This window comes from Urocitellus parryii, chromosome 6 (assembly GCF_045843805.1).
Source record: "Urocitellus parryii isolate mUroPar1 chromosome 6, mUroPar1.hap1, whole genome shotgun sequence".
Lineage (NCBI taxonomy): Eukaryota > Metazoa > Chordata > Mammalia > Rodentia > Sciuridae > Urocitellus > Urocitellus parryii.
In genome coordinates this window covers 74,630,314-74,654,863 of record NC_135536.1, presented here as the reverse complement: position 1 = coordinate 74,654,863, position 24,550 = coordinate 74,630,314, and the positions used below count along the sequence as shown (strand labels likewise).

The 24,550-nt window shown below is 32.9% G+C and overlaps 1 protein-coding gene across 1 annotated transcript in view; it reads left to right on the top strand.

The window, feature by feature from the left end:
* Tmem260 (transmembrane protein 260) overlaps window positions 1-24,550 on the top strand; it is a 64,643-nt gene that overhangs the window by 24,777 nt on the left and 15,316 nt on the right. The window contains exons 6-12 of the mRNA XM_026384132.2: window positions 3,694-3,873; window positions 5,315-5,355; window positions 8,449-8,532; window positions 10,086-10,200; window positions 11,466-11,635; window positions 13,752-13,923; window positions 17,293-17,441. Of these exons, the coding sequence (XP_026239917.1) occupies window positions 3,694-3,873; window positions 5,315-5,355; window positions 8,449-8,532; window positions 10,086-10,200; window positions 11,466-11,635; window positions 13,752-13,923; window positions 17,293-17,441 (911 nt within the window). The remainder of the gene's footprint in view (window positions 1-3,693; window positions 3,874-5,314; window positions 5,356-8,448; window positions 8,533-10,085; window positions 10,201-11,465; window positions 11,636-13,751; window positions 13,924-17,292; window positions 17,442-24,550) is intronic.

Here is a 24,550-nt window from a genome sequence, read left to right as displayed (position 1 = left end):
CTATTTCATAATTTTCTTCATGATTCTGAAAATAGGTTAAAAGGACTTTAAAGCAATAATACTAAGTTTCCTTAATAGTTTTATTATACATTCTAGGACACAGAGTGGTATAGTAGTCATTCATTCATATTTAACTGTTTGTTGAGTGCTTGCTCTATGCTGTATCCTTGCTCTAAGTGTGGAGATTTAGCTCTCAACAAACAGACAATATCCCTGTAGTATGAACTCATTAAAATCTCTGATAAATAACAGTCCTATTTTCTCAGGATATTTCTCTAGAATTAAAAAAAATGATTTATTTTTATTTCATCTTTCTATGAAAGAAAACTTTTTTGTTAATTAAGATGGCAGTAAATAGTAATATAGGAAAATTACTTTGTTGGGCAATAGGAGATTTAGGTAAGGAAAAGGCAGGGAGTCGAGTTAGACATGAACTCTTGAAAGAATAAATGTCCTTTATCAGTCAGACTTTCTTTTAGTCTATATGCAAAGCCAGTGCCAGCTAGGTCATTTTACTTTATTTAGTTTTTGTTTGTTTGTTTATGAACAAATTCAGCTACGTTTGTCATTTTATTATTTGCTCATTATACCGATTATAATCAGAATTATAATAGAAAACATACAAGTAATAAAATTATTATATAGTAATAGGTAAATAATTATACTAGAGCTTTAGATAATTATATTAACTATTCTTGAACACATTTAGTTTCTTAGCATCTTGGCAACAAAGCAAAAAGGTAATGTGGAGATTATAAAATTCTGATTATGTGATTAAAAAGCAAATAAAAGGGAAACATAACAGTTGACAGGAAAGAGCAACTTTTCTTGGACTCGAATTCTGAAGTCAATCATTTCAGTCTCACATTTCAGTCACAACAGTTAGCAGTATCCAAATTTCATAGAATATTCAGAAAGTTCTTCATGTGACCTTTTATAATACATATCATTGATTTTTTAAAAATTAAATGTATTTTTATAATTAAATTTATTTATAAAATTAATTTATTTTAATTAGGTATATATGACAGCAGAATGCATTTTGATTAATTGTACACAATTGCAGCACAACTTTTTGTTTCTCTGGTTATACATGATGTAGTGTACACCATATGTGCTGTCATACATGTACCTAGGGTAATGATGTCCATCTCATTACACCATCTTTCGTATCCCCATACCCCCTCCCCACACCTCCCTCCCCTTTGCCCCATCAAAATTCCTCCATATTTTCCATGCCTCCCCGCCCCGCCCATTATGGATCAGCATCCACTTACCAGAGACCATTCCGCCTTTGGTTTTTTGGGATTGGCTTACTTTGCTTAGTATGATATTCTCCAGTGCTATCCCTTTACTTGCAGATGCCATGATTTTATTCTCTTTTAGCGCTGAATAATATTCCATTGTGTATATATATCACAGTTCCTTTATCCATTCATCTATTAAAAAGCATCTAGGTTGCTGCCACAGTTTAACTATTGTGAATTTAGCTGCTATAAATATTGATGTGGCCGTGTTACTATAGTATGCTGATTTTAAGTCCTTTGGGTACATACCCTTGATTTTTAAAAAATGGGTATATAACATTAAAAAGTATAACTCAGCCAAAATTTCCTATGGAATACAAAACTGAGGAAGCCCAAATATTTTTCTCAATGGATGCACAGTTGGGGGTCAACAGACAATATAGCCCTCTCTAAGCATAGCCCATTTGATATCAGTCATCTTAGCCAGAGATATAGCTTGACCTGAGCAGACCCAGGATATGTGCATTCTCTGGAAAGGACCAAGAGTTGATTGAAAGGAGAGCCATGTACTTCATATAAAACATGCAGGATTCGGAGTTGACAATTTAGGAGATTGGACTAAGGGCCTGTTTACCCTAGAATGAGGTGAGCTACTGATGAATAATGAAATTTGGAGAACCATGACTCTTTAACATACTTCTTCTTGTTCATTCATTTATGGTACTAAGGATTGAGCCCAGGGATACTCTACCACTGAGCTATGTCTCCAGCCCTTCTTATTTTACTTTTAGACAGGGTCTTGCTAAATTGCCTAGGATGGCCTTGAACATGCTATCTACCTGCCTCAGCCTCCCAAGTAGCTGAGATTACAAGTAGCTGCCTCTGCACCTGGCTCATTTCCATTCTTTAGGCTAGAAAATAAGGTCTATGAAGTGCAGGGGTTGTTGGATCTCACTTTGAGGGGATTTGAAACAGAGCAAGCATTCTTGAGTCAGTTGGTGTCAACCCTGACTGCTCATCTAGCTAGGAAGCTTTTAAAAAATGTGTGTGTGCATATGTGTGTGTGTGCACATACATACACACATATATAACAATGTAGTACAGATGCATATGCATTTTTATATACATATATACATGTATATATGTGTATTTATCCTGAAACCTTATCCAAATTATTTTGTTATAATTGATCTGGGGTGGGGTCTAGACACTACCCAGATTATTTCAATGTGTAGCTAAGACTAAAAATTGCTCTCCAGACTATAATAGCTTTCATGTAATTGTTTCCTATTTATTCCTTATGAAAAAGGAAAATTCTGCAACAATTACATCTTACCATTCTAAATTCAACTTTATAATGTACAAAAAGTGCCAAAACACAAACATTTACTTTCCTTAAACCACTTTTAAGAATAGCAAAGCAAAGGCATAGTTGTTTGATTAGATATTTGTAAGTTTTTAAACGCATCTCATTACTGCTATAGAAATCTCAAATGAAATCAGTACTATAATGAAAACACTTCATTTTCAATTAAGAATGTTTATTGAAAATGCTAATACAAGCCAACTCCCTGTTCTGCATCTGGTGAATGTGAACTTTCTTTCTTACATTCATTCTCAGAGATGAATTTCTCATTTTCGAAAAGGAAAAGTTAGCAATTTCTAGTTATGATGTTTGTAAGAGACCCCCTTCCCCAGTTAAACAATATTTTTAATCTTTCTGGCATACTTAAATTTATTCTTATAAAACTTTGTTGATACTGCCTTTCATTATTGAAGTGTATAGATAAGAAATATATTTTCCCAAATAGGTATATGAGATAACAGTTTGCATATAACAACAAATTTCTTTTAGTATTCTATCCTAAATATAAATTGAGGAGGAAAAAAAGCATTTGGGTGAGCCTGAAGATTATATAAGAGCTAACTTTATTTGTGTGAAAAATTTCCATGAAATGTTCAAGGCCCTTGTAGGAAGAATTTATTATCCATGTACAATCATAATAAAGTATATACTTGAAGTCAACTTCTAATGATGACCATGATGTAAATTGGTATAATACCAATTCAGTATTTTGAGCCTATTCAAAATCAGCCAAATAACACTTGATCACTTCTAGGTGGGTGATCTCATCTGTGCAGTGTACATGTCATGACATGGTTTTAAGTGTAGAAGATACAATAAACATGATACTTATGAGTTTTGCTAATGTTATTTGCTTCACTCAGATTTCACCTGCCATGTAAAGGAGTTCAGGCTGATGCAATTTTCTAGTAATCCACAGTAATCAGAAGGTTTAACATAGTATTCTGTGGTGACTTAATATAAATTGAGAGATCAGCTCTGAGCAAACATATCTGATGTTTTCCTTGATGTGTTCTTGAAGTTCCAGGATGAATCAACTAAAATAAACACTGTTCAACAACACAATGTGCTTTAATGCAGGAGCTATCACTGGGCTATTTGTTGAATTTGAGTCTGTGTTTCTCTGCTGGTTTGCTGCCCTATATCTACCTTCCCATCTCATCCTACCTCAATCATGCCCGCTGGACCTGGGGAGACCAGACAACACTGCGAGGATTTCTGACACATTTTCTCAGGGAAGAGTATGGAACATTCAGCCTGGTAAACTTACATTTCAAGCCCTTGTGAGGAAACAAGTGGTTATATTCCATTGTTCAATCAACTTCATTGTTGATTGAAAGAGCAGTCAGTGTTTATCAATGGCAGTAGATAGAATTTCCATTTTAGTTAGTAATATAACAAATTTGTCCCTTGGAATGTTAGAAAAAAAATCAGAATCACTTCATCCAACAGCAAGCTGTTGTATATCCCTAATATACTTTTCAGGATAATATGCATTAAAGGGAACCTATTTGCCCACTGTTGAAGATTGCCTGCAGTCTTGGGTACCATTGTGAAAAAAATCTGTGAATAAAAATATTTGGAAAAACGTGAAGGAAAGGAAACTCAACAATTTTAATTCACCTTTATCAAAGCATTTCCTTTTTGAAGTAACATATTTGATTAACAGTGTTCATGTTAGTATTTATTTTTTTAAGAAACATTTTTTTAGTTGTAGATAGACACAATATATTTATTTATTTTTATGTGATGCTGAGAATCAAACCCAGTGCCTCACACATGCAAGGCAAGTGCTCTACCATCGAGCCACAGCCCTAACCCTTATTATTTACTTTTTAAAATTGAAGGCCTATTTATAAATGCTTTGTAAAATATTAGTTCACCAAATGGAAACAGTTCTTTCCAAAGAAATTCAAAAGGGTTAGGAAGGAGAGGCCTGTGAGGACTTTGTAAGATAAATTATGGTATTGATGAGGTTTTGTTCATCAAATGAATGGTGAGTCTGTAGATTTTTTAAAAAATTCTTTGTCCCTAAAATATACATTATGTATACTTTTGTAGATAGATGTTAGATATTATATTTATCTTACATGGGGATTTCATAATAAAATAGATTAGTAAAAGGTAATTTTTATTTATTATTTTCACTTCAAAGTGTGATACTTTATATTCTGATTTACTTATATTGGTTAATGCATTAAATACAGATTGATGACTCTTCCATATTTGAAATTTCTATCATTCACACGTAATTGTGAAATTTTGAACAGGTTATAATAAACTTCAATCAAAATTCTCCAAAAGAGGACTAGGGATGTGACTCAGTGGTAGTGTGCTTTTCTGGCTTGTGTGAGTCTCTGGGTTCAATTGCCAGCACTAAAAAAAAAAAAAAAAATCCCCAAAAGAGCGTAAAGAGAGGCTATAACAAAAATTTAAATAAGTCCACTAACTCATTAATGTATTAATCATTCCTGCTGAAATAATTTAAGTGATTTTTAGCCAATTATTAATTTTTCATAAAGATATCCAAGTTTAGTTTTCACTACATTCAAAATTGAACAGGCTCCAAAGTAAAGACTGTTGCATTGTATATTTAAAACATGATATTATATTATAATGAATCAAAATCATTATAACATAATAACCTGCCAAGGCTTCAATTTAATATATGTACAAATAACCTTTCCTTTTTTGTGTTTAGGCCAAATCTGAAATAGGATCCAGTATGTCTGAAATACTGGTGTAAGTATAAATATTTAAAACCATTTGTAAATGAACTTGCTATTCGTTTTTCAAGATGATTTTTAGGGATTTCCAAGTCCCTGTCTTTGTAAAGAAGTGTGTCTGAGAAAGTTTTCACCTGTACAGTTAATAGTTATTTGTAAATATGGAGTTGTCTAATAGTTATTTGTAAATTTGGAGTTGTCCAGGGGTCTAGCCTTTCCTTCAATGAGATAATGTTTAAAGTGAGCAGTAAATACAACAATGAATAAGAATATTGGGAGAGTAATGAGAGCCCTCAAAACTAAAATGTTTCATCTTTCAATTGGGTACAGAATTTCCCAACATAGTGTTGCTTTATAAATAATTTTGCTCTTTGTTCTGATTTTTATATTGCCTTTCTTGGAGACATTTTATAACATAGTGTGTAGCATGATTTGAACAATTACTTTCTTGTATTTTTGGTTGGACCTATGCTTATTTAATTCTTCAGAGCTTCATTTTTTAAAATTATCTTTTGACTTTTTTTTGCCTGTCCTCATCCTAAGCTCTATTTTGACTTACATATTTTTAATATCCAACCTTATTAGAACCAGCTTAAGCAAGTATATTTTCATCTACATTATCCAATAATGTTCTTTGAAAAATGGGTTAATATTTGCTTAAAATTTACACAGATTAAGACAACTTGAAAAATATTCATACCAACTTAAAAAATATCCATACCAATTGTACTGATTTATAAATTTCAGAATAAAGTAGGTTTCTAGAACACAAAAGTGATCTAACTAATTTCTAGTTTGGAACTTACATGGCCATTTGGAAAAAACTGAAACAAACAAACCATGTGGAGACTAGATCAACTTTCTATATGATGCAGTTCATCATATAAAAATATATACAGTTCATCGGCTTCTTAAAATTTCTTGTTTATTTACTAACTTGCTTCCTTCCAATCATCCTTTTTTTCTTTTTAACCAACTTTTTTTCCAACTCCAAGATACATAGAAAATTATTGTTGTAATTTAATAAATAAAATTAAAATTTTAATAAATTTTCTTGTAATTAGAAAATACACCAGTAAGCAAAAATAAGAAAATTAAAATTACCTGTCATCCCAATATAACTGCTATCATTTTTTTTTTTTTTTTTTTTTTTTAAAGAGAGAGTGAGAGAGAGGGGGACAGAGAGAGAATTTTTCAACATTTATTTATTTTTTCTTAGTTCTCGGCGGACACAACATCTTCATTTGTATGTGGTGCTGAGGATCGAACCCGGGCCGCACACACGCCAGGCGAGCGCGCTACCGCTTGAGCCACATCCCCAGCCCTAACTGCTATCATTAATCTGTTAACATTTTTGTCTATATCCTTCTGATCGTTTTCATATTTGTGTTTGTTTAAAATGGGATAATGTACATAATGTTTTATTAGTCTTTTGTTTTTCACTTTTACCTTATCTTGAAAATCTTTCCCTGCCATCATTTTTTAAATATAACCTTTTGATAGTTTTCACAACTGATTTTAAATATTTCCTCTTATGTCTGACTCAGACTTTTGCAGCTCCTCTTGCTTTTTTGGTGGGAAGAAGGTAGCAAGAAGCTCTGTTTTCTTTTAAAGATAAAGAGCTTTTTCAGGGACTCTGAACTTTGCCATATTCTAATGAACTCTATATAGAAAGACTCATTGCCTATTCCTTTCTACCTACCTTCCAGAGGTTGTTCTAGCACTTAGGCTTACTGTTACATTTTAGTTTAACAAATTCTACATGAACCTCCAAAGAACTCTCAAGAGTAATCCTAGATTATACATCCAACTTTTATTAGTTGCACATAAAATTATCTACTAGGAAACTTAAAGGCCTCCTTTATATTCTAGTCATACCTGCTAGGTTTTATGGCTAGGAAAGGAAAAAAAAAAAACTAGACAAAAGTGATGACCACTCACACCTGCCCTGTTTGTTCAAATCAAATCATTATGTAGAATGGAGGCATAATCCTAGCAATGTCTAAGTGAGGGAAATTCTAGTCTTTAATTGTTTCAGGTGGACAGGAGTGTTAAGAAAGGAAACTTATAATTAAGTTACAAGAAAAATCCTTCAAAATGATGGAACCTAATCATCTACCCTTTTCCAGACAAGCAAATTAAATTCTTTCCCCATGCATATCTCTAAATTGCAATCCTGTATAAAAATTATTGAATCTAACCTTAGGCAGTGGCCATCTTTTAGAGCTTACATTTAAGCAACAGATCTCTAAGAATTAATTTTGAGACTGACTCCATTTCTTTTGAAGAAATGGGTCCCATGCTGGAATCAATTTTTCAAGTATATTTGCAAATGAGTTAGGATAACTTCTCTGAGTAGATGAGTCTCTATTAGTAAAATACACATTGTGTGCTTTTCATAATTATGGCATCACATTTTCTCCAGTAAATTTGCCAGTAGGGGTATAAAAGTTTCTTGAACTGGTGTATAGAGTCATTTCTTTTTTAGAAATCAAAGACTGCTACAAGCAATAGCTATTTTAGAACTCAGATAACATTTGAGGAATACTTATTAGTTAATGGAAAAATTTAGTTTAATTGTAGGAGGAAAAAAATACATTTCTTTGAGCTTGCTTGGACATTTTCCAACCCAGAAATTTAGAAAATCAGGAATTCTTTTAAGGAAGAAAATAACCCTTGGCCTTTTCTTTCTTTGTGATTGTATCTCCAGAGAAGTATTTGAGCTAATTTTGCTTTCAGTTACTAAATTACTGGTGACCATGTCTACATTATCAACAAAGAAAGTTCAAAAACTCCTTTCAAACAACTTATCAATCAATCAGGAATATCCTATTCAGTATAACAAAATAAAAAATGTAGAACAATTTTGTATTCTGATCCTACTCTGATTTATATATGTTGATAACCAAATATTACAATCGGAAAACATCTTAGAACTGTTTATTTCTCTCTATGGTACTTTTTCTCCCAAATTTAAAAGGAGACAAAATAATTTTAAAATCTGACTCCAGTTTTGTTCAGTGCATGATCAAACATTTATTCTGCAAATGATATTTTATTTGGAATTAGTCATTTTTTTTCTGACAATAAGTTATTTTGTTTTTTATAGTTCACAAGTAATAAATATGAGGACCGAACTATCATACAACATTCAAGCCCTTGCAGTTTGGGCAAATATATGTCTAGCAAGAAAGTGAGTAATGTAATTCCTTATTTTTCTTTTGTTCATAAAGTGAACCAGTGTTTTAGTATGTCATTGCAGAACATTACCGGTATTATTTTATGTTTCAAATAAATGACTGTTCTTGCCTTCTGTTAAGGCAAATATGTTTTGCTTTCCTGCTACCTTATTTTATCTTCAATTATAAATCAATTATTTCAAAAACCTTATCAGTTTATTGCAGCTAAAATAGGCAAGTCATGTGATATTTTAAACTTCTGGTTTGATCTTACTCTGCGTGTACTAATGATTACTGTTTATGCAAAAGAAGCAAACAACTATTTATTTATTTATTTTTATAGTATTAAGCATTAAACCCCTGCCCTCTGCCACTGAACTATATCTGCAGCCCTTTTAAAAAATTTTTTAATTTATATATAGGGTTTCACTGTGTTGGCCAGGCTGTCTGCCTCCTGAGCAACTTCAGGCATACATCAATACATTCAGCACAAACAACTATTTAAATTCCCCTGATAATAAAAGAAAGCCCTAAAAATATAGCACTGCTAATCTTTATTAATTTTTTATTAATTTATTTTCTTGTCTGTTGAACATGTGTATTTGTATATAAGTCAGTATATGTATGTACATCTATATTTATGGTTTTATTTACTTAATGTAACATTATATTGTTAATATTTTTCCATACCAAAAAATATTTAAGGTCATTTAAATGTCTACATAATATATTCCATCCTATGACCAAAGGAGAATTAAATTTCCCATTTGAGTGTTATTTTATTGCTTCCATTTTTTCCCTCTATTATGACACTAATACTAAAGCATTTTTATGGGTTGTTTATGCACGTTTGTAGTTTTTGCTTAAAGATTTATGCCTGAATGTCAAATATTCAGTTATTTTGACGCAAAGTCAGTGATTATAAGTATTTTTAAAGCTCTTGATAGACATATTATGTAGTTAATTTTTCTCAAGGATTATACTAACATTCTCATACTAAATTCTCACCAACATTGATATAGTATTTCAGGCATGAAAATATGCTATATTTTGCATATGCTTGATTACTTCTTAAATTTAATATGATCAATAGTTGATATTTTTTCTGTGAATATCCTTTGCTGCATGATTCTATTGTCTACAACATGCAATTTGAATAAACTTAAATTGCAATTATAGAAAATTGTTATTTCAAGTTATGTTGGTTGTCTATTCCAACTCAGATTTCAACACTGATGACTTTCTTTCTTCTTGAAAATGAAAGTTTTATTTGGGTGTGGTGGTGCATGTCTATAATCCCAGCAGTTGATATGAGGCAGGAGATTCATAAGTTCAAGGCCAGCCTGAACAGTTTAGGGAGAACTGGCTCAAAATAAAAGGGTTTGCAGTTTAGTTTTGTGATAGAGTGCCCCTGGACACAATCCCTAGTACTGCCAAAAAATTTTAAAAATGAAAAAATAAAAGGTTTATAGTTACAAATATTTTTCTATAGTTTAAAGCTATTTAATATTATTATTGATATTCATACATATAGATAATTTTGGACATATTTTTATTTGTTTTGTAGGGAGAGACAGAATTCACCATTAGTGTGGCTTTTTACTGGAATGTTTTGCATTTATTCATTGTTCTTCGCTTGGAGGGCAAATTTAGATATTTCAAAACCACTGTTCATGGGTGTGGTAAGTTTTACTTAGATACATCCTTTAATCAGAAAGTTTATGAAGATCGTGCAAACATGTCTCTTATGAACTTTATAAAAGAATGAATTATTTCAGGAATAATAAAAATTATATATACATTTTTACAAATCAAAAGTTAAATTATTGAGCCATTAAGATTACGGTCTCTTTTTAGGGAAAAAAATGCTATGTTTTGTTAATAGAGTAGTTAAATAGGAAAATAAATCTAAGGTAGACTTAGGTTAGTTGTGTGTGTGCATGTGTATGTGTGTATATGTGTATATACTTACAAATATATGCATTTCATCTAGAATACTTTTTAGAATAGCAAAATTAATATGGGTTACAACGAGGGGCTGTTGCCAACATATCCCTTTACTTCTTACGTGGAAGTTCTAGGCCTGTAAAAAAGAGCACCTATGTTTCTGTTTTCCTGTCAGCCATCTCTGAGATTAGGGTATTTCTTCTTAAAATAGAAACTCTATAAATTTGGACAGCTTTTTTTGATAGCTAAAACCAACTAGTCATTTGTGTATGTGCTTAAGATGCCTAATAAAAAATAACCTACTTGATCATCAGACTTGGGAACAAAATAAATTAGTGTAAACGGTTAGGAGAATCACATTTATTACTGATAATGCTGAGATTGGAGAATGTGACTTTTAAGTGTGGACAAGAGGACTTCCTTATCCTGCCAGAGGGGACAGGTAGTGCTGAGACTATGGGGCAGGCCTCACCCCACCTCACTCCTACCCACTGTGCACAGAGATAGACTGTCCTGGACAAGTGCTTCTTGGCAGCTCACTTCCAAGAGGGAGAGGAAAACACAGGACTGTGTTGTCCCAATAACAGTTTCAACTCCCCATCAATTCAGTTCCTATCCTCCTACAGGAAGAAGTAAGGGAGGGTAAGGAGAGAGGCCAGGATTATTATACTCATATAGCTTATGCATAAGGAAGGGAATATTAGGAGAAAAGCAAAAGCATTTCTTTACCTCTCCCACTCTAGATAATCACTGGAGTTCAGTATTAAGATGAAGTGTGAATCCCAAAAGAGAGATACACATGTCAAACTGGGAAGGAAGAACTGTTCTAAATTGAAAATTTAAGTGACCTCAGGTTGGATTGGGGAAGTCAGTTAACAAGATCTAAATGACAGGAGGCAAATACAACTAGTTGTAAGCAGTATAAATTTTTTAAATATTTAGGTACCTGACTGATTGTATGAACTAGTCAAGTGGACCTACTGTTGCCTATCTTTCACAGGTGGAACGATTTTGGATGCAAAGCAATGCAGTGGTGGCCGTCCTCGCTGGCATCGGTTTGGCTTCACTTGTGTCTAAGACTAACCAAGTGCTGAATAGCAACGGGCTTCAGTGTCTGGAATGGCTTTCAGCAACTCTTTTTGTAGTTTTCCAAATATATTCTAATTATAGGTAACCCATGGCTATTTTTATGAAAAGTAGCACTTGAGCCAGAGAATTTTGAATATTTTACATTCTAGGACATTCTATTTTGCATTTATTTTTAACTTCTATTGGTTTCTAAGATTCAAAGTGAGGCAGCTTGGTCTGAATGCAGTAGATTTTATGTTTGGGGATTAATAAGCTTTTTGAATCAGAACCAGAGATTGTTTGTAGAATCTAGAGTGTGTATAAAATTACATGATCTAAAATACCACTTAAGTGGAGAATAAAGAGATTTGGGGCTTTTTGTATACCCTAAAATAATTTATGTTTCAAAGATTTTTGTCTTTTGAATTATAACTGGCCCTTTACCAGTCAACTTTATATTAGAAAATATTAATTATTTTTAAATCAATTTCTGAAAGTTTTTAACTCATGTATTATTAGTATTGTATATATATATTTTCAATATCTTTTTAATAATGATTATAATGATCTCTGTATAACATAAAAGATGTCAAAGTCTTAGATGATAATTAATTTATTTCCAGCAGTATTAGATACATTACAAAAGTAGAAGAAAGAGTCCCTTGGCATTTTGTTATAGTGAGATTTGACTGTATTTAAAGGATTCAGTTTTCTTCTGAGTACGGTGATGCATGCCTGTGATTCCAGTGACTGGGGAGTCTAAGACAGGAGGATTGCAAGTTTAAGGTTAGCCTCAACAATTTAGCAAGGCCCTACACATCTTAGTGAGACCCTGTCTCAAATTTAAAAATAAAAAGGGGTGGGGATTATAAATCAGTGGTAAAACACCCATTGAATTATTCAATACCCAGTACCTCCCCCCTACAAAAAAAGGTTAAATTTCCTCTTTTAACTTAACTTTCAAAACCAATGTTCTTTATAATCCCAGGTAGAGCCTGTGCTAGGAACATTTCATCTTCAGGACATCTTGGGAAGGGGCTGCATGACCCAGACATAGCTCCATCACTAGCTCAAGGAGGGCTCACCAGCCTCCAGTGTTTTTTAATTCCAATTTTCTCCTGGCTTGGGTCATCAAGAGCATTCCAGGGTCAGCACCAGAGATGTTTGCACAGGTTAGGTGGTTTATCTTGTTTTGATTTTTTTATTTACCCAAGGGAATGAAATAGATAGCAACTTTGCTGGTTGAAAAAGTATGAGCCATCACCTGGCAAAGTAGGGAATCATAGTAGGAAATAGTAATTGTTGCACTGATTGCAGAGGCAGGGATAATATTCCGTTCCTTGAAAGGTTTGTTTGCTTTTTGGTACCAACCTTGTGATTCAGCTTGAGGCATTGCTTCTAAGCTCCATAAAATGTAATAGACCTGATAATAAGAGGAAAGATATTGCTTGCCTCATCTTTTGATGCTTCCCCTGCCCCTTGTAGTCTTTCTCTCTTTTCATGGAAAGTTCTCAAAATTCATGTACTTTTTCTTTGAAGTTAGAAAGTCTACTTCATTCTTGAAAAGAACTGTACTGCTGTTCTTGGCAAGAACAAATAGTGTCAGGAGAAAAGTAGACAACTCAACAGACTATTCCTTCCCTTCCTTCTCTTTGGTCTTATTCTCCAGTGGTAATTTTTCACCTTCCAGTGGAGAAAGGAACACAGGAAGCCTGGGGTACAGGGAAATGGTGGGAAGGAACAACCTCTGCATGCAAGAAAATCATACAAATAAATGTCTTATAAATATATGTCATAAATTGGCAGATTTCCTTTTGCATTTCTGAAAGTTCCTTTGGCATAAATGAAATTAACATAAATTACCTTAAATTCCAAGTGGAATCAGAAACCTTACTTTTGTTATATGAAATCGGATTACTTTTAGGAAGAAAAAGACTTATTCTTGAGCACTAACTGATTCCCTTTTTATGGAAATGATTATAAATTCTAGAAGTAAAGTAGTAGACGAGTGTTTTTTTCAGTTGCACAATTGGGTCCTTTTTTTAATCAAATGATAGTGTTTTTTAATTATGCAAATTCTCATAGGATATAAATTAAATAGTTTGAAACAATAAATGTAGATTTGTGATAGGAAAAGAATGGTGTGGAAAATAAACCCAATGTTATTAAAATTATAGCAAAGTATTGCTATTTTAACATTTTTGATCTTTTTATTTAGCATTTGTGACCAAAGGACCAACACTGTGATCGATAAATTTGCAAAGAACCTTCTAGATTCTATGCCACATGATGCAATTATCTTACTTAGAGGAGATTTGCCAGGCAATTCTCTCCGTTATATGCATTACTGCGAAGGATTGAGGCCAGATATTTCATTAGTGGATCAGGAAGTAAGTATATGTAAAATGTATTTGGAATTTATCAATCATTTTAAAACATTTATTATCATTTTTAAAATACCAAATAGATACAGTGATTATAATCATTCTTAGGTAGATTATATATCACATTCTTTTGTTTATTTTAATTGTTAGTATTAATTGTTTGAGTTGCTTCTTTCTCATTTAACCTGAATGTTTTAAGAATTACGTATTTCGTGTTAGATTCAAATAATATGCTAGGTCTCCAGTTCACATAATAAACCATGAAAATGTTTATTGTACTGTAAATGTATTGTTGTTTTTTTTTTTTTTTACTTAGCCAACTCAGCCATTTAAAATAATACTGTCTACTGGTCTAGGGATTAAAATAAATTAAATTGAATATAAAATAAATCATACTGTGGTTAAAATAGCTACTTGATCATCAGAGTTGTGAACTCAAATAATTTCTCAAAATAAAAACTATTAACTACAACTCTGCTATGGAAATTTTGCATAATCTTTGCTGATCCTAGGACAAAAACATGTTAGGAGGGGACTTGTAAAAATTTTGATGGCAATTAAAACAATTTTCTGGAAATGAAGAACCATATTTAAAACACAACATTTGGGGCTGGAGTTGTAGCTCAGTGACAGAGCACTTGACTAACGAGTATGAGGCTCTGGATTCAATCCTCAACACCACATAAAAATAAATAAGTAAAATAAAAGTATTGTATCCATCTATAATTAGGAATATAAAAAATACTTTTAAAAACTCCTACAATATTTATTATTTAGACCATAATTATCTAAAAGGAAATAAATCTGGTGCTTTTAGAGTAGTCATCAAGAAAAGTAAAATTTTTAATCTCAAATGAATAATTATGATTGTTCAATAGAGCAATTATTAGGCACAATACTTTTAATAAATTGTGTTGAAGTAGAGAATAATTAGAATTTTTGGAGAAAAACAACACATTTGCAAATACTCTGTAGGGAAATTTGCAGATTATAAATATTTTATAAGCACTTTGCATTTATGTTATACACACATATTGATGAATTTAATCTTAAGTCTAACTCAAGTCTAGCTTCGGACAAAAGCTAGGTTATTCATTAATAATGTGGTAGATTATTTTTTGATAACATGATATTATTATGCTGTGATTTCAAATATTATTTGTAGCCCAGTAAAGTGCTGCTTAGCATGTATGAGGTCCTGAGTTCAATTCCTAGCACTTGTGTGTGCATGTGCATGTGTGTGCATGTGTGAATACTGTTTGAGATATCAGCGGCTATAGTTAAGAAGTATGGATTTCAAAGAGTATAAGACATAAATTCAGGTTTTCATTCTATCATTTCCTAGATGTGACAGGGGCTAACAATTTTCTTCTCAAAGCTTCTCTTCCCTTATGCATGAAATAGAAGTTATTATTATATAAGCTAGGATCTTTTGAATGCACGAAAAAAGAATGCCTTAGAGTAACTTAAACTATGGAGTTTGTATTTCACATAACAAGTATTCTTAGATAGGTGATTTTAGGATTGATGATAGAAGAAGCTCAATGATGTCAGAATTCTGGGGGCATGGATGCACAGTTCCAAACATCACAACCTAAAACAAAGCAAGGTACTTCTGTTTGGGCCTGTCCCCCTCCTCTCTATTGGAAGTTTTCCAAGGCCTTAGAAATTCCCAGCAGACCTCCACCAGAGCTGGCTTGTATGCCCACTCCTGAAATATTCACTAGTAAAGTGAATGACTGAGATACCTGACCAAAATCAAAGTTACTTTAGCAAGCAAGAAGACAATAGCTGTTAAATGTGCAATCAACAGGGTCTGATGCAATTGTTTCTGTAAAAGAAGGTTATTGTGGAAATTAAATAAGAAGCATGAAGGTCATAATGCAAACAGGGTATTTGGTTAATGTTAGCATTATCTAAAACTGAAAGCCTTGAGCAAAAAATTCCAATCCATTCTTTGTTGAGTTTTATAGTGTTCACTTAGATTGAAAGTAATTTGTCACCAGGCCTGGTGGCTGAGACAGCTGAGACAGGAAGATCTCGAGTTCAAAGCCAGCCTCAGCAATGGTGAGGAGTTAAGCCACTCAGTGAGACCTTTTCTCTAAATAAAATAAAAATAGGACTGGGGATGTGGCTCAGTGGTCGAGTGCCCCTGAGTTCAATCCCCAGTACCAAAAAACAAAAACAAAAAAAATTAATTTGTCATTTTCATGTTAAATGACTTACATGATCTAAGTAAGCATAAGCACAGTTGCTCAGATGTTAATATAAAAACAAAACTTTGAAAGTGCAAATAGGAATCTTTTCTTTAAAAAGAGGGTCTCTAACATATGAAAGTATGTAATTAACTATACATTAATTATACAATTAATAAAAGTGATTTTTCTAATATTAATAATTCATTTTAATCAAAAGAACATTAAAGTATTGACACTAATTTCGGTATACTAATAAATTCAGCCAAAAGGGTTAAAAACCCTTTGAGACCTAGATTATCATATGATTGAGGTTTTCAAGGGCAGGGATTATATCTTCTTTATTGTAGGTAAGCAATACTTATTTTTTTGAATGGATGAATGAAAGAATGGAGTAATGATACATTTCTGTATTTTGTATAGGTTGTCTAGTCTGACCATCAAAGAAATTTCAACTTCAGCAAGCGTAATTTGAGAACTGTTCTGTGCCAGGCAATGTGCTAGGTGTACAAAAGTGAAAAGATACAGTCCCTTCCCCTAGGAGCTCACAGTCTAGTGAGGAATAGGCCTAGAGCTGTACTAGAGGTAGGTACAAAGTGCTACCTCTGCATGTCATTCTGGCTGTGGAGACTGGGGAGGGCATCACAGAGGAAGTGATAATTATACTGGTTCTGAAAGCTGAGTACACATTCTTTAGGTAGAATAAAAATGGGGAAAAGCCACCTGGGTCATCAAACACATGGAGGTTAGAAGGGCGCAGTGGCTCACACCTGTAATCCCAGCTCCTCAGGAGGCTGAGGTAGGAGGAGGATCACAAGTTTAAGACTAGCCTGAACAACTTAGTGAGACTCTGTCTCAAAATCAAAATAAAAAGAATTGAGAATGTAGCTCCGTGAGAGAACACCACTGGGTTCAACTCCCAGGCCCACAAAACAAAATGCAAGGAATTGAAAATAAAATTGAGCATTGATGTTACCTGTTATAGTCATGTCTTAAGGCCTAAAAATCAAAGGTTTAAGTCATTTTTAAAATTGTAGCTATACCCTTGATTATTCCTAAATGTATTTTTCAATTATTGAATGATAGTATATTCACATTTTAGAAACTTTTCATTGGCTAAACTTGGTTCTTTTAAAGAGATGTACTAAAAGTATGGCATCATATGTTATTTTTCTGGCAGATGATGACTTATGAGTGGTATTTACCGAAAATGGCAAAGCATTTACCAGGTGTTCATTTTCCTGGGAACCGGTGGAATCCTGTGGAAGGAATATTACCCAGTGGAATGGTCACATTTAATCTTTATCATTTTCTTGAAATAAATAAACAGTAAGCATTCTTTTCATATAATAGCTTTACTAAAATCTTAAGCTTTTCTAAAATTATTTCTGTGCAGCTGTGCCTCATCCAAAAGACCAATTTTCTATACCTATTTCCCTGTCACCGATGAGATTATCTTTGTAATTAAATTGAATATCTGTGCATAAATGAGGCCAGGCAAAAATAAATGTTATTGTTCTGGGCAAAGGAAAAATAAAGACAGATTAGCAAGAACAGCAAATAAGATCTTAGTACAATTCAGAGAAATTGGAGATGTGCCTGCCTACTTGAAATCATTGCAGGTGGATCGCAAGCAATTATAGTTTTCCTCCTGATCAACACTATGGCCCCCTTTTAAGTGTAAAGCAAATTTTCCTCAGAATAATCACTATATGAAAATAGCTTAAGGACTTTTTTAATAAAGGATAAGACAGTTTTATAAATAAGAAAAGCACCTACAGTTTACACTAGCTGAGATAAAATATGAGAATTGTGAATTTTATACCTGAGAACATAAAACTATTCATACTTAAGGTCAAGAATAAAGTACTTCTTCAATAGTATATTGTTGAATATTTCTCCTGTCCGTTAAATACTTCAGATTGTCCAGAGCTTGAAGAAGAAAAATTTATTTCATGACTTTTTTTTTCTTATAGAGGACTTTAGAAAATCTTTATAAATTCCAGAGTTAAATTATCCCTTGCTAAGAACATAATAGTATGGTATTTTCAGTGTTCAAAGCCTGTGTTTATGGTGGCTCGTGGAGTAATATAAAGGTAATAGGTATAAATGTGATGTGAGAGCAACATTTAATTATTTCATTCTAGAATAAAATATAAAGAACTATTAACATCTCCAAATTGGCATTTTTGTGAATTTTGTTTAATCCAACCTCACAAAATTTACTATGTGGCAGCTTGAGTTAGGCCCTTGCAATATATAAAGATGAATGAGACTCAGTTCCAAGTCCATGTAGACCACAATCTAGTTGTATATATACATAGTTATGACTGTAACTAGTTGTTTATATACATAGAATATGATAAAGTCTACCCTAGCAATGCTTTAAAAGTGTCAGAATAAATGCTTGATATGTATCTACTAAATAGCTGACTCAACTGACTTGAAAAGCTGAGTGTTCAGGCTTCATAGATGAGGAATCCATTAATTCCATCTAGGAGCATTCATTCAGCTTTTGTTTAATTAAATAGCAGTTGGAATGTCTTTCTAGGGGTATTTTTTTTTTTTCTATCAGCACTGGGGATTGAACACAGGGGCACTCTGCCACTGAACTACATGTACTCCAGCCCTTTTTATTTTTTCATTTTGATCAAGAGTCTTACTAAGCTGTCAAGACTTCCTGCCTCAGCTTCTGGAGTAGTTGGGATTCTAGACATGTGCCATTGTGCTTGGCTACTGTTAACATTTTGATAAGCTGTTTTTTGATTCCATTTAACAAATTATTTATTTATGTACATATATACACATAGACATATACTATATTTTATATAGCAGGAATATCTCATTTTCTGTCCAGTTATTTTTTCCTGACAACATATCATGTGCATTTCCCATGTGATCAATAAAATGTCTTTGTTACCATCATTTTCCATAGGATTCATGATAATTTAACATACTATTTTTTTATAAACTTTTGTTGTGTCTAGACTTTTGCTACTATTAACATGGTAATAAGCATTCTGACCCATAATGTTTTGTCAATATTTTTTACTAACGAAAATCACGTTTATTGTCTGCTTTAAAAATAATATGTGATTTAAAAAGTAGTATGTGTTCATTATAGAATAATAATTCAAATTTTAATTTTTTACTACTACAAAGAGTGTGTCTCTAATAAAGGTTTTTTTTTTTTTTTTTTGGGTGGTGCTGGGAATTGAACCTAGGACTTTGTGCATGCGAGGCAAGCACTCTACCAACTGAGCCAAATCCCCAGCTAAATAATAAATTAATTTTTAAAAATTAAGAGTGGTCCTATCATTCAGAAACAATTAATGTAAAAAAATGCATATTTTTTACAAAGTTGAAAGCATAGTGTAAAATATAGTCCTGTTTTTCCTTCAATGTCATAAGAACATTTTCTTATGTTTTTATAAACCCTTCATAAATATTTTTAGTAGATACATATACTATGATTTAATAATAATAGGTTAATGCAAATCTTAGTAGATATTAACATTGTATCTAAAGTAATAAGCTACAACAAAGCCTTTGTACATGTAATTTTTTGTGGACAGGTAGAATTTATTAGAGTAGAATAATCAATATTAGTAAAAATAATAGTAATTATACTATTATTAATATTAACAATAATTAGAATATTAGTATTTCATTCAGGAGTAAAATTACTAAGTGTAAGGACATGAATGACTTAAAAACACTTAATAGGGATTTCCTCCCCCAAAATGTTGGACCATCACATGAAAGTTCTTTAAAATGAGTACTTTTAAAAAGAAAGAAGCTAATCCCCAGGCACAGTGACACATGTCTGTAATCCCAGAAGCTAGGGAGGCTGAGACAGGAGGACTGCGAGTTCAGAGCCAGCCTCAGCAACAGGGAGGGGCTAAGCAACTCAGTGAGATCCTGTCTCTAAATAAAATACAAAATAGGGCTGGGGATGTGGCTCAGTGGTTGAGTGCCCCTGAATTCAATCCCTGGTAACACCCCCACCAAAAAAGAAAGAAGCTATTATTTTATGTTTAATTGTACAGTAATTTTTTTCTTTTCCCTCTTTTTTTGGGGGGGCATACAGTTCTATGAATTTTAATACATGTATACATTTATGAGATCACCACAACAGTCAGAATACAAAAGTCTGTTGCCCCTTAAGCTCTCTTTGTGCTACTCTTGTGTATCCATACTATCATCAGAGCCCTAACCTTATCCTCCGCTGATCTGTTCTTCATTATTCTTCATTATTGTAGTTTTACCTTTTCTAGAATGTTATATAAATGGAATCATAAAGAATGTAATCTTTTGATAATGGCATATTTTACTCAACATATGCCTTTGAAATCCACCCAAGTTTTATATACTAGTTCATTACATTTTGTTGCTGAGTAATATTCTATTATATGGATGTACCACAATTTGTTTAGCCTCTCTCCTGTTGAAAACATTTGTGTTGTTTCCAGTTTGTGGCATTTACAGATAGAGCTGCTATAAACATTTATGCTTAAGTTTCTGTATGAATATGTTTTCATACCTAGGAGTAGAATTAAGCGATTTGTTTCCTTTTGAGTTTTAAAATTTTTTTTATATGTTCTAGATATGAATCCTTTGTCGATATGTAATTGTTAAACATTTACATTTTCTCCATTTGTGTCTTATTATCTTATAAATATCTCTTGTGGAGATAAAGTTTTTTTTTTATTTCAATGAAATCCCCAATTATTTTTCTTTTATGAATTATACTTTTGGAGTTGTTGCTAAGAATTCTTTGCTAATGCCAAGTCATGAAGATTTTCTCATGTTTTCTTATAAGTTTTATAGTTTTGTTTTTGCATATGAGATGCCAAATTTTCCTCACATTCTTTGTTGAAAAGATTGTCCTTTCTGAAATCATTGAATTGCAATAACATCTTTCTTTTTTTTTGTTTGTTTTTTGATTCATATTTTATTTTTTTCATTGTTTTTATGTATTTATTCTAATTAGGTATATTTGACAGCAAAATGCATTTTGACTCATTGTACACAAATGGCACACAACTTTTCATTTCTCCGGTTGTACACGATGTAGCATCGCACCATATATGTAGTCATACACATACCTATGGTAATGATGTCTGTCTTATTCTACCATCTTTCCTGCGCCCATGTCCCCTCCCTTTCTCTCCCTCCCTTTTCCCCAAAGTTCCTCCATTCTTCCCATGCCCCCCCTTCACACACACTTATAGATCAGCATCTACTTATCAGAGAGAACTTTGGGCCTTTGGGTTTTGGGGATTGGCTTATTTTCCAGCTCCTGCAATAACACCTTTCTTGTTATTTACCAAAAAAAATCCTTCTGGAATTTTTGGTTGGTTTTAATTTGATTAGTGTTTCTCATCCTTTTGCTTTTAACCAAACTATATCATATTTAAAATGGCTCTTATAGATAGCATATGTTTGGATCTTGTTTTATTATAAATCTGTTTTTTACCTAGTTTATTTAAACCATTTGCATTTAATATGTTTAGATGTATGTCTACTTTTTTGTTATTTGCTTAAGTGTGTTCCCTATTTTTCATTTCACTGTTTCCACTTCCTTCTTTTGTATTGATTTTTTTCTATAATTCCATTTATTTTATTTTATTTATTTTTTTTTTTTTTTGGTACTAGGGATTGAACCCAGGGGTACTTAACCACTGAGTCACATCCCCACTTACCCCCTTTTTATATACTTTTTTATTTTGAGATAAGGCCTTACTAAATTGTTGGCACTGGCTTTGTACTTACAATCTTCCTGCCTCAGCCTCCTGAGCCACTGGAATTATAGGAATGTGCCACTGTGCCCATTTCAAATTTTTTATTGAGAATTTTACTGTATCATTTTTACTATGTGTCTTGGTGAAGATTTGGGTTTTTTTGTTTGTCTGTTTGTTTGTTTTGCCTTTTAAGTCCTGCTTGGTCTTGAAATTATAGTATAAATACATAATTTTTTAATCTATTAAAGATGTTTATTTTAGTACTTCAAATGGAATGTAGAAATCTTGATTAAAGATAAATGATTAATGGGGCTTGGGTTGTGGCTGAGGGGTAGAGCATTGGCTAGCATGTGTGACTCATTGGGTTCAATTCTCAGCACCACATATAAATAAATAAAGGTCCATCAACAACTAATAAAATATTTTTTTTAAAAAAAGATAATTGATTAATGATTAAAACCAATCAAAAAACCCAGAAGGAATTTTTTTTGGTAGATAACAAGAAAGGTGTTATTGCAATTCAATAATGTCAGAAAGGATTAAATTCCTTTAATCTCCCCACTTTTGATTGTGTTGTTACATACATTGTATCATGTATGTGCTAATTTTAGTTTTCAAATTTTTAGACACATATTAAATATCTTAAGAGAAAAAACACAATATTTATCTAGGTATTTACCAAGTCTGTTTTTCTTCCTTTAATCCAGTATTTAGATGTTTCCCTTTTGTATCATTTCCCTCTTTTCTGAATATATTCCTGTAATATTTTGTTGGGTTTTTTTTTTCATTTGTTGATGGACCTTTTTTATTTATTAATTTATATGTGGTGCTGAGAATTGAACCCAGTGTCTCACACATGCTAGGCAAGCGCTCTACCCCTGAGCCACAACTTCAACCCCTTTTTAAAAAGAAATATTTTTTTAGTTGTAGATGGACTCAATACCTTTATTTCATTTTTATGTGGTGCTGAGGATTGAACCCAGTGCCTTCCACATGCAAGGCGAATGCTCTACCACTGAGCTATAGCCCCAGCCCCCTGTAACATTTGTTTTAGAGAAGAACTGTTAGCAGTGGGTCCTCTTAATTTTCTATCATCCAAAAATGTTTTGTTTCACCTTCATTTTCTTAAGCTTGTTTGTGGATACAGGATTTTGTGTTGATAAATATTTTTTCCCCGCACTTGAAAAATGTTATTTTACATCCTTTTGACCTATGTATCTTCTGATGAGAAATACACAGCAGAAATATGTTCTCTCCCTCTGGCTGTTTTCAAGACTTTTTATTTGTCTTTAGTTTTCAGTGGTTCGATTATGAGGAATCTAGGTGCGGATTTCTTTGAGCCAAACCTGTTTGGGGTTTTGCAGAGTTTCTTGAATATGTAAAATTGTGGATTTCTCAGACATCATTTCTTTAAATATTTTTTTCTGTTCCACATAGTTTCTCTTCTGAAACTAATGACCTAAACTTAGATGCCTGGGACTCTACATTTTCTTCAGTCTGTTTCTTTTTGACATACTCTTTCCCTGAATTCATATTAAGCCCACCCAGTTAATTTTTAATTTCAGTGATTGTAGTTTTCAGGTGTGTAATTTCTATTGGGTTCCTCTTTATATCTTCCTTTTCTTTGTTGAGATGCCCTATCTTCTCACTAATTTCAAGAGTATTTGATCTTACTTCTTAGTGCATGATTATCATAGCTTTTAAAAAGTCTTTGTGTGTCTATGCTAGCATCTGAGTCACCTTGAAATTGGAAACTGTTGATTGTCTTTTCCCTTGTGAGTTGAGATTTTTCTGGTTCTTAACATTCTGAGTACTTTTGGATTACATCCTAGACATTTTGAATATTGGTCCTTATTTAATCCCAAAACAGTGTCTATTTTTTTTTTTTAATTTATTTAACAGATCTTTGGCCATGTTAATTTCTGGCTGCAAGTTCTGGCCTACTTTCTGTGAGCTGTGGTTCCAATTCCAGTTCTATTTTTAAAACAGTTGCAGTAACATTTGGATCAATCCCATGTGAGTGCTACCAAGTGTCTAATCTGAGATCTGGGTGATCGACTGTCCTATGGTTAATTTTGCAAACTCTATTTAGGGTCTGATCCACGTATTCTTATTTCCGAGCCAGGAGTCCATACACAATTTTATGGAATTGGCTGTCTTGATTTCTGCCCCAAAGGACTGGTCATCCCAGTACTTTCCAGCTCCCTAAGGCCTTCCTTCCTGGTTCTCTATCCAGAAAGCTGGGGTTTTAATTTCTATCTTTTGCCATGTACTTCCTGTAACTGCCTGCATCTGGGGTCAAGCTGCAGAAGGTCATACAAAAGGCAATGGGGATTGGCCCTTTACTCTTGGAACCACAGCTCCTCTGCTAAGAGAGAAGGAAGGGTTCTTCTCCCTCAGAGTTTTAGGCTTCTGCCCAACTGCCACTACCATAACTGTGGTGCTGACTCTACTGCTGCCTAAGTGTTTCTTGGTGTCTGAGAAGGAAAGGAGGGGGGAAGATCCAGGGGGTTTTCTCCACTCTCTCCAAACTGTAAGAGTCCACTTTCTTGTTCTTTAGGCCAGAAATAAAAGGCTTTTTTTCTTGGATTTCTTTGTGTCTTCATATATACTGCTGGATTGGAGCTTTCTTTGAGTACATTCCTCGAAGTACTGAAGGGAGACAAATGATAAGTTCACTGCTGATTTGATAGA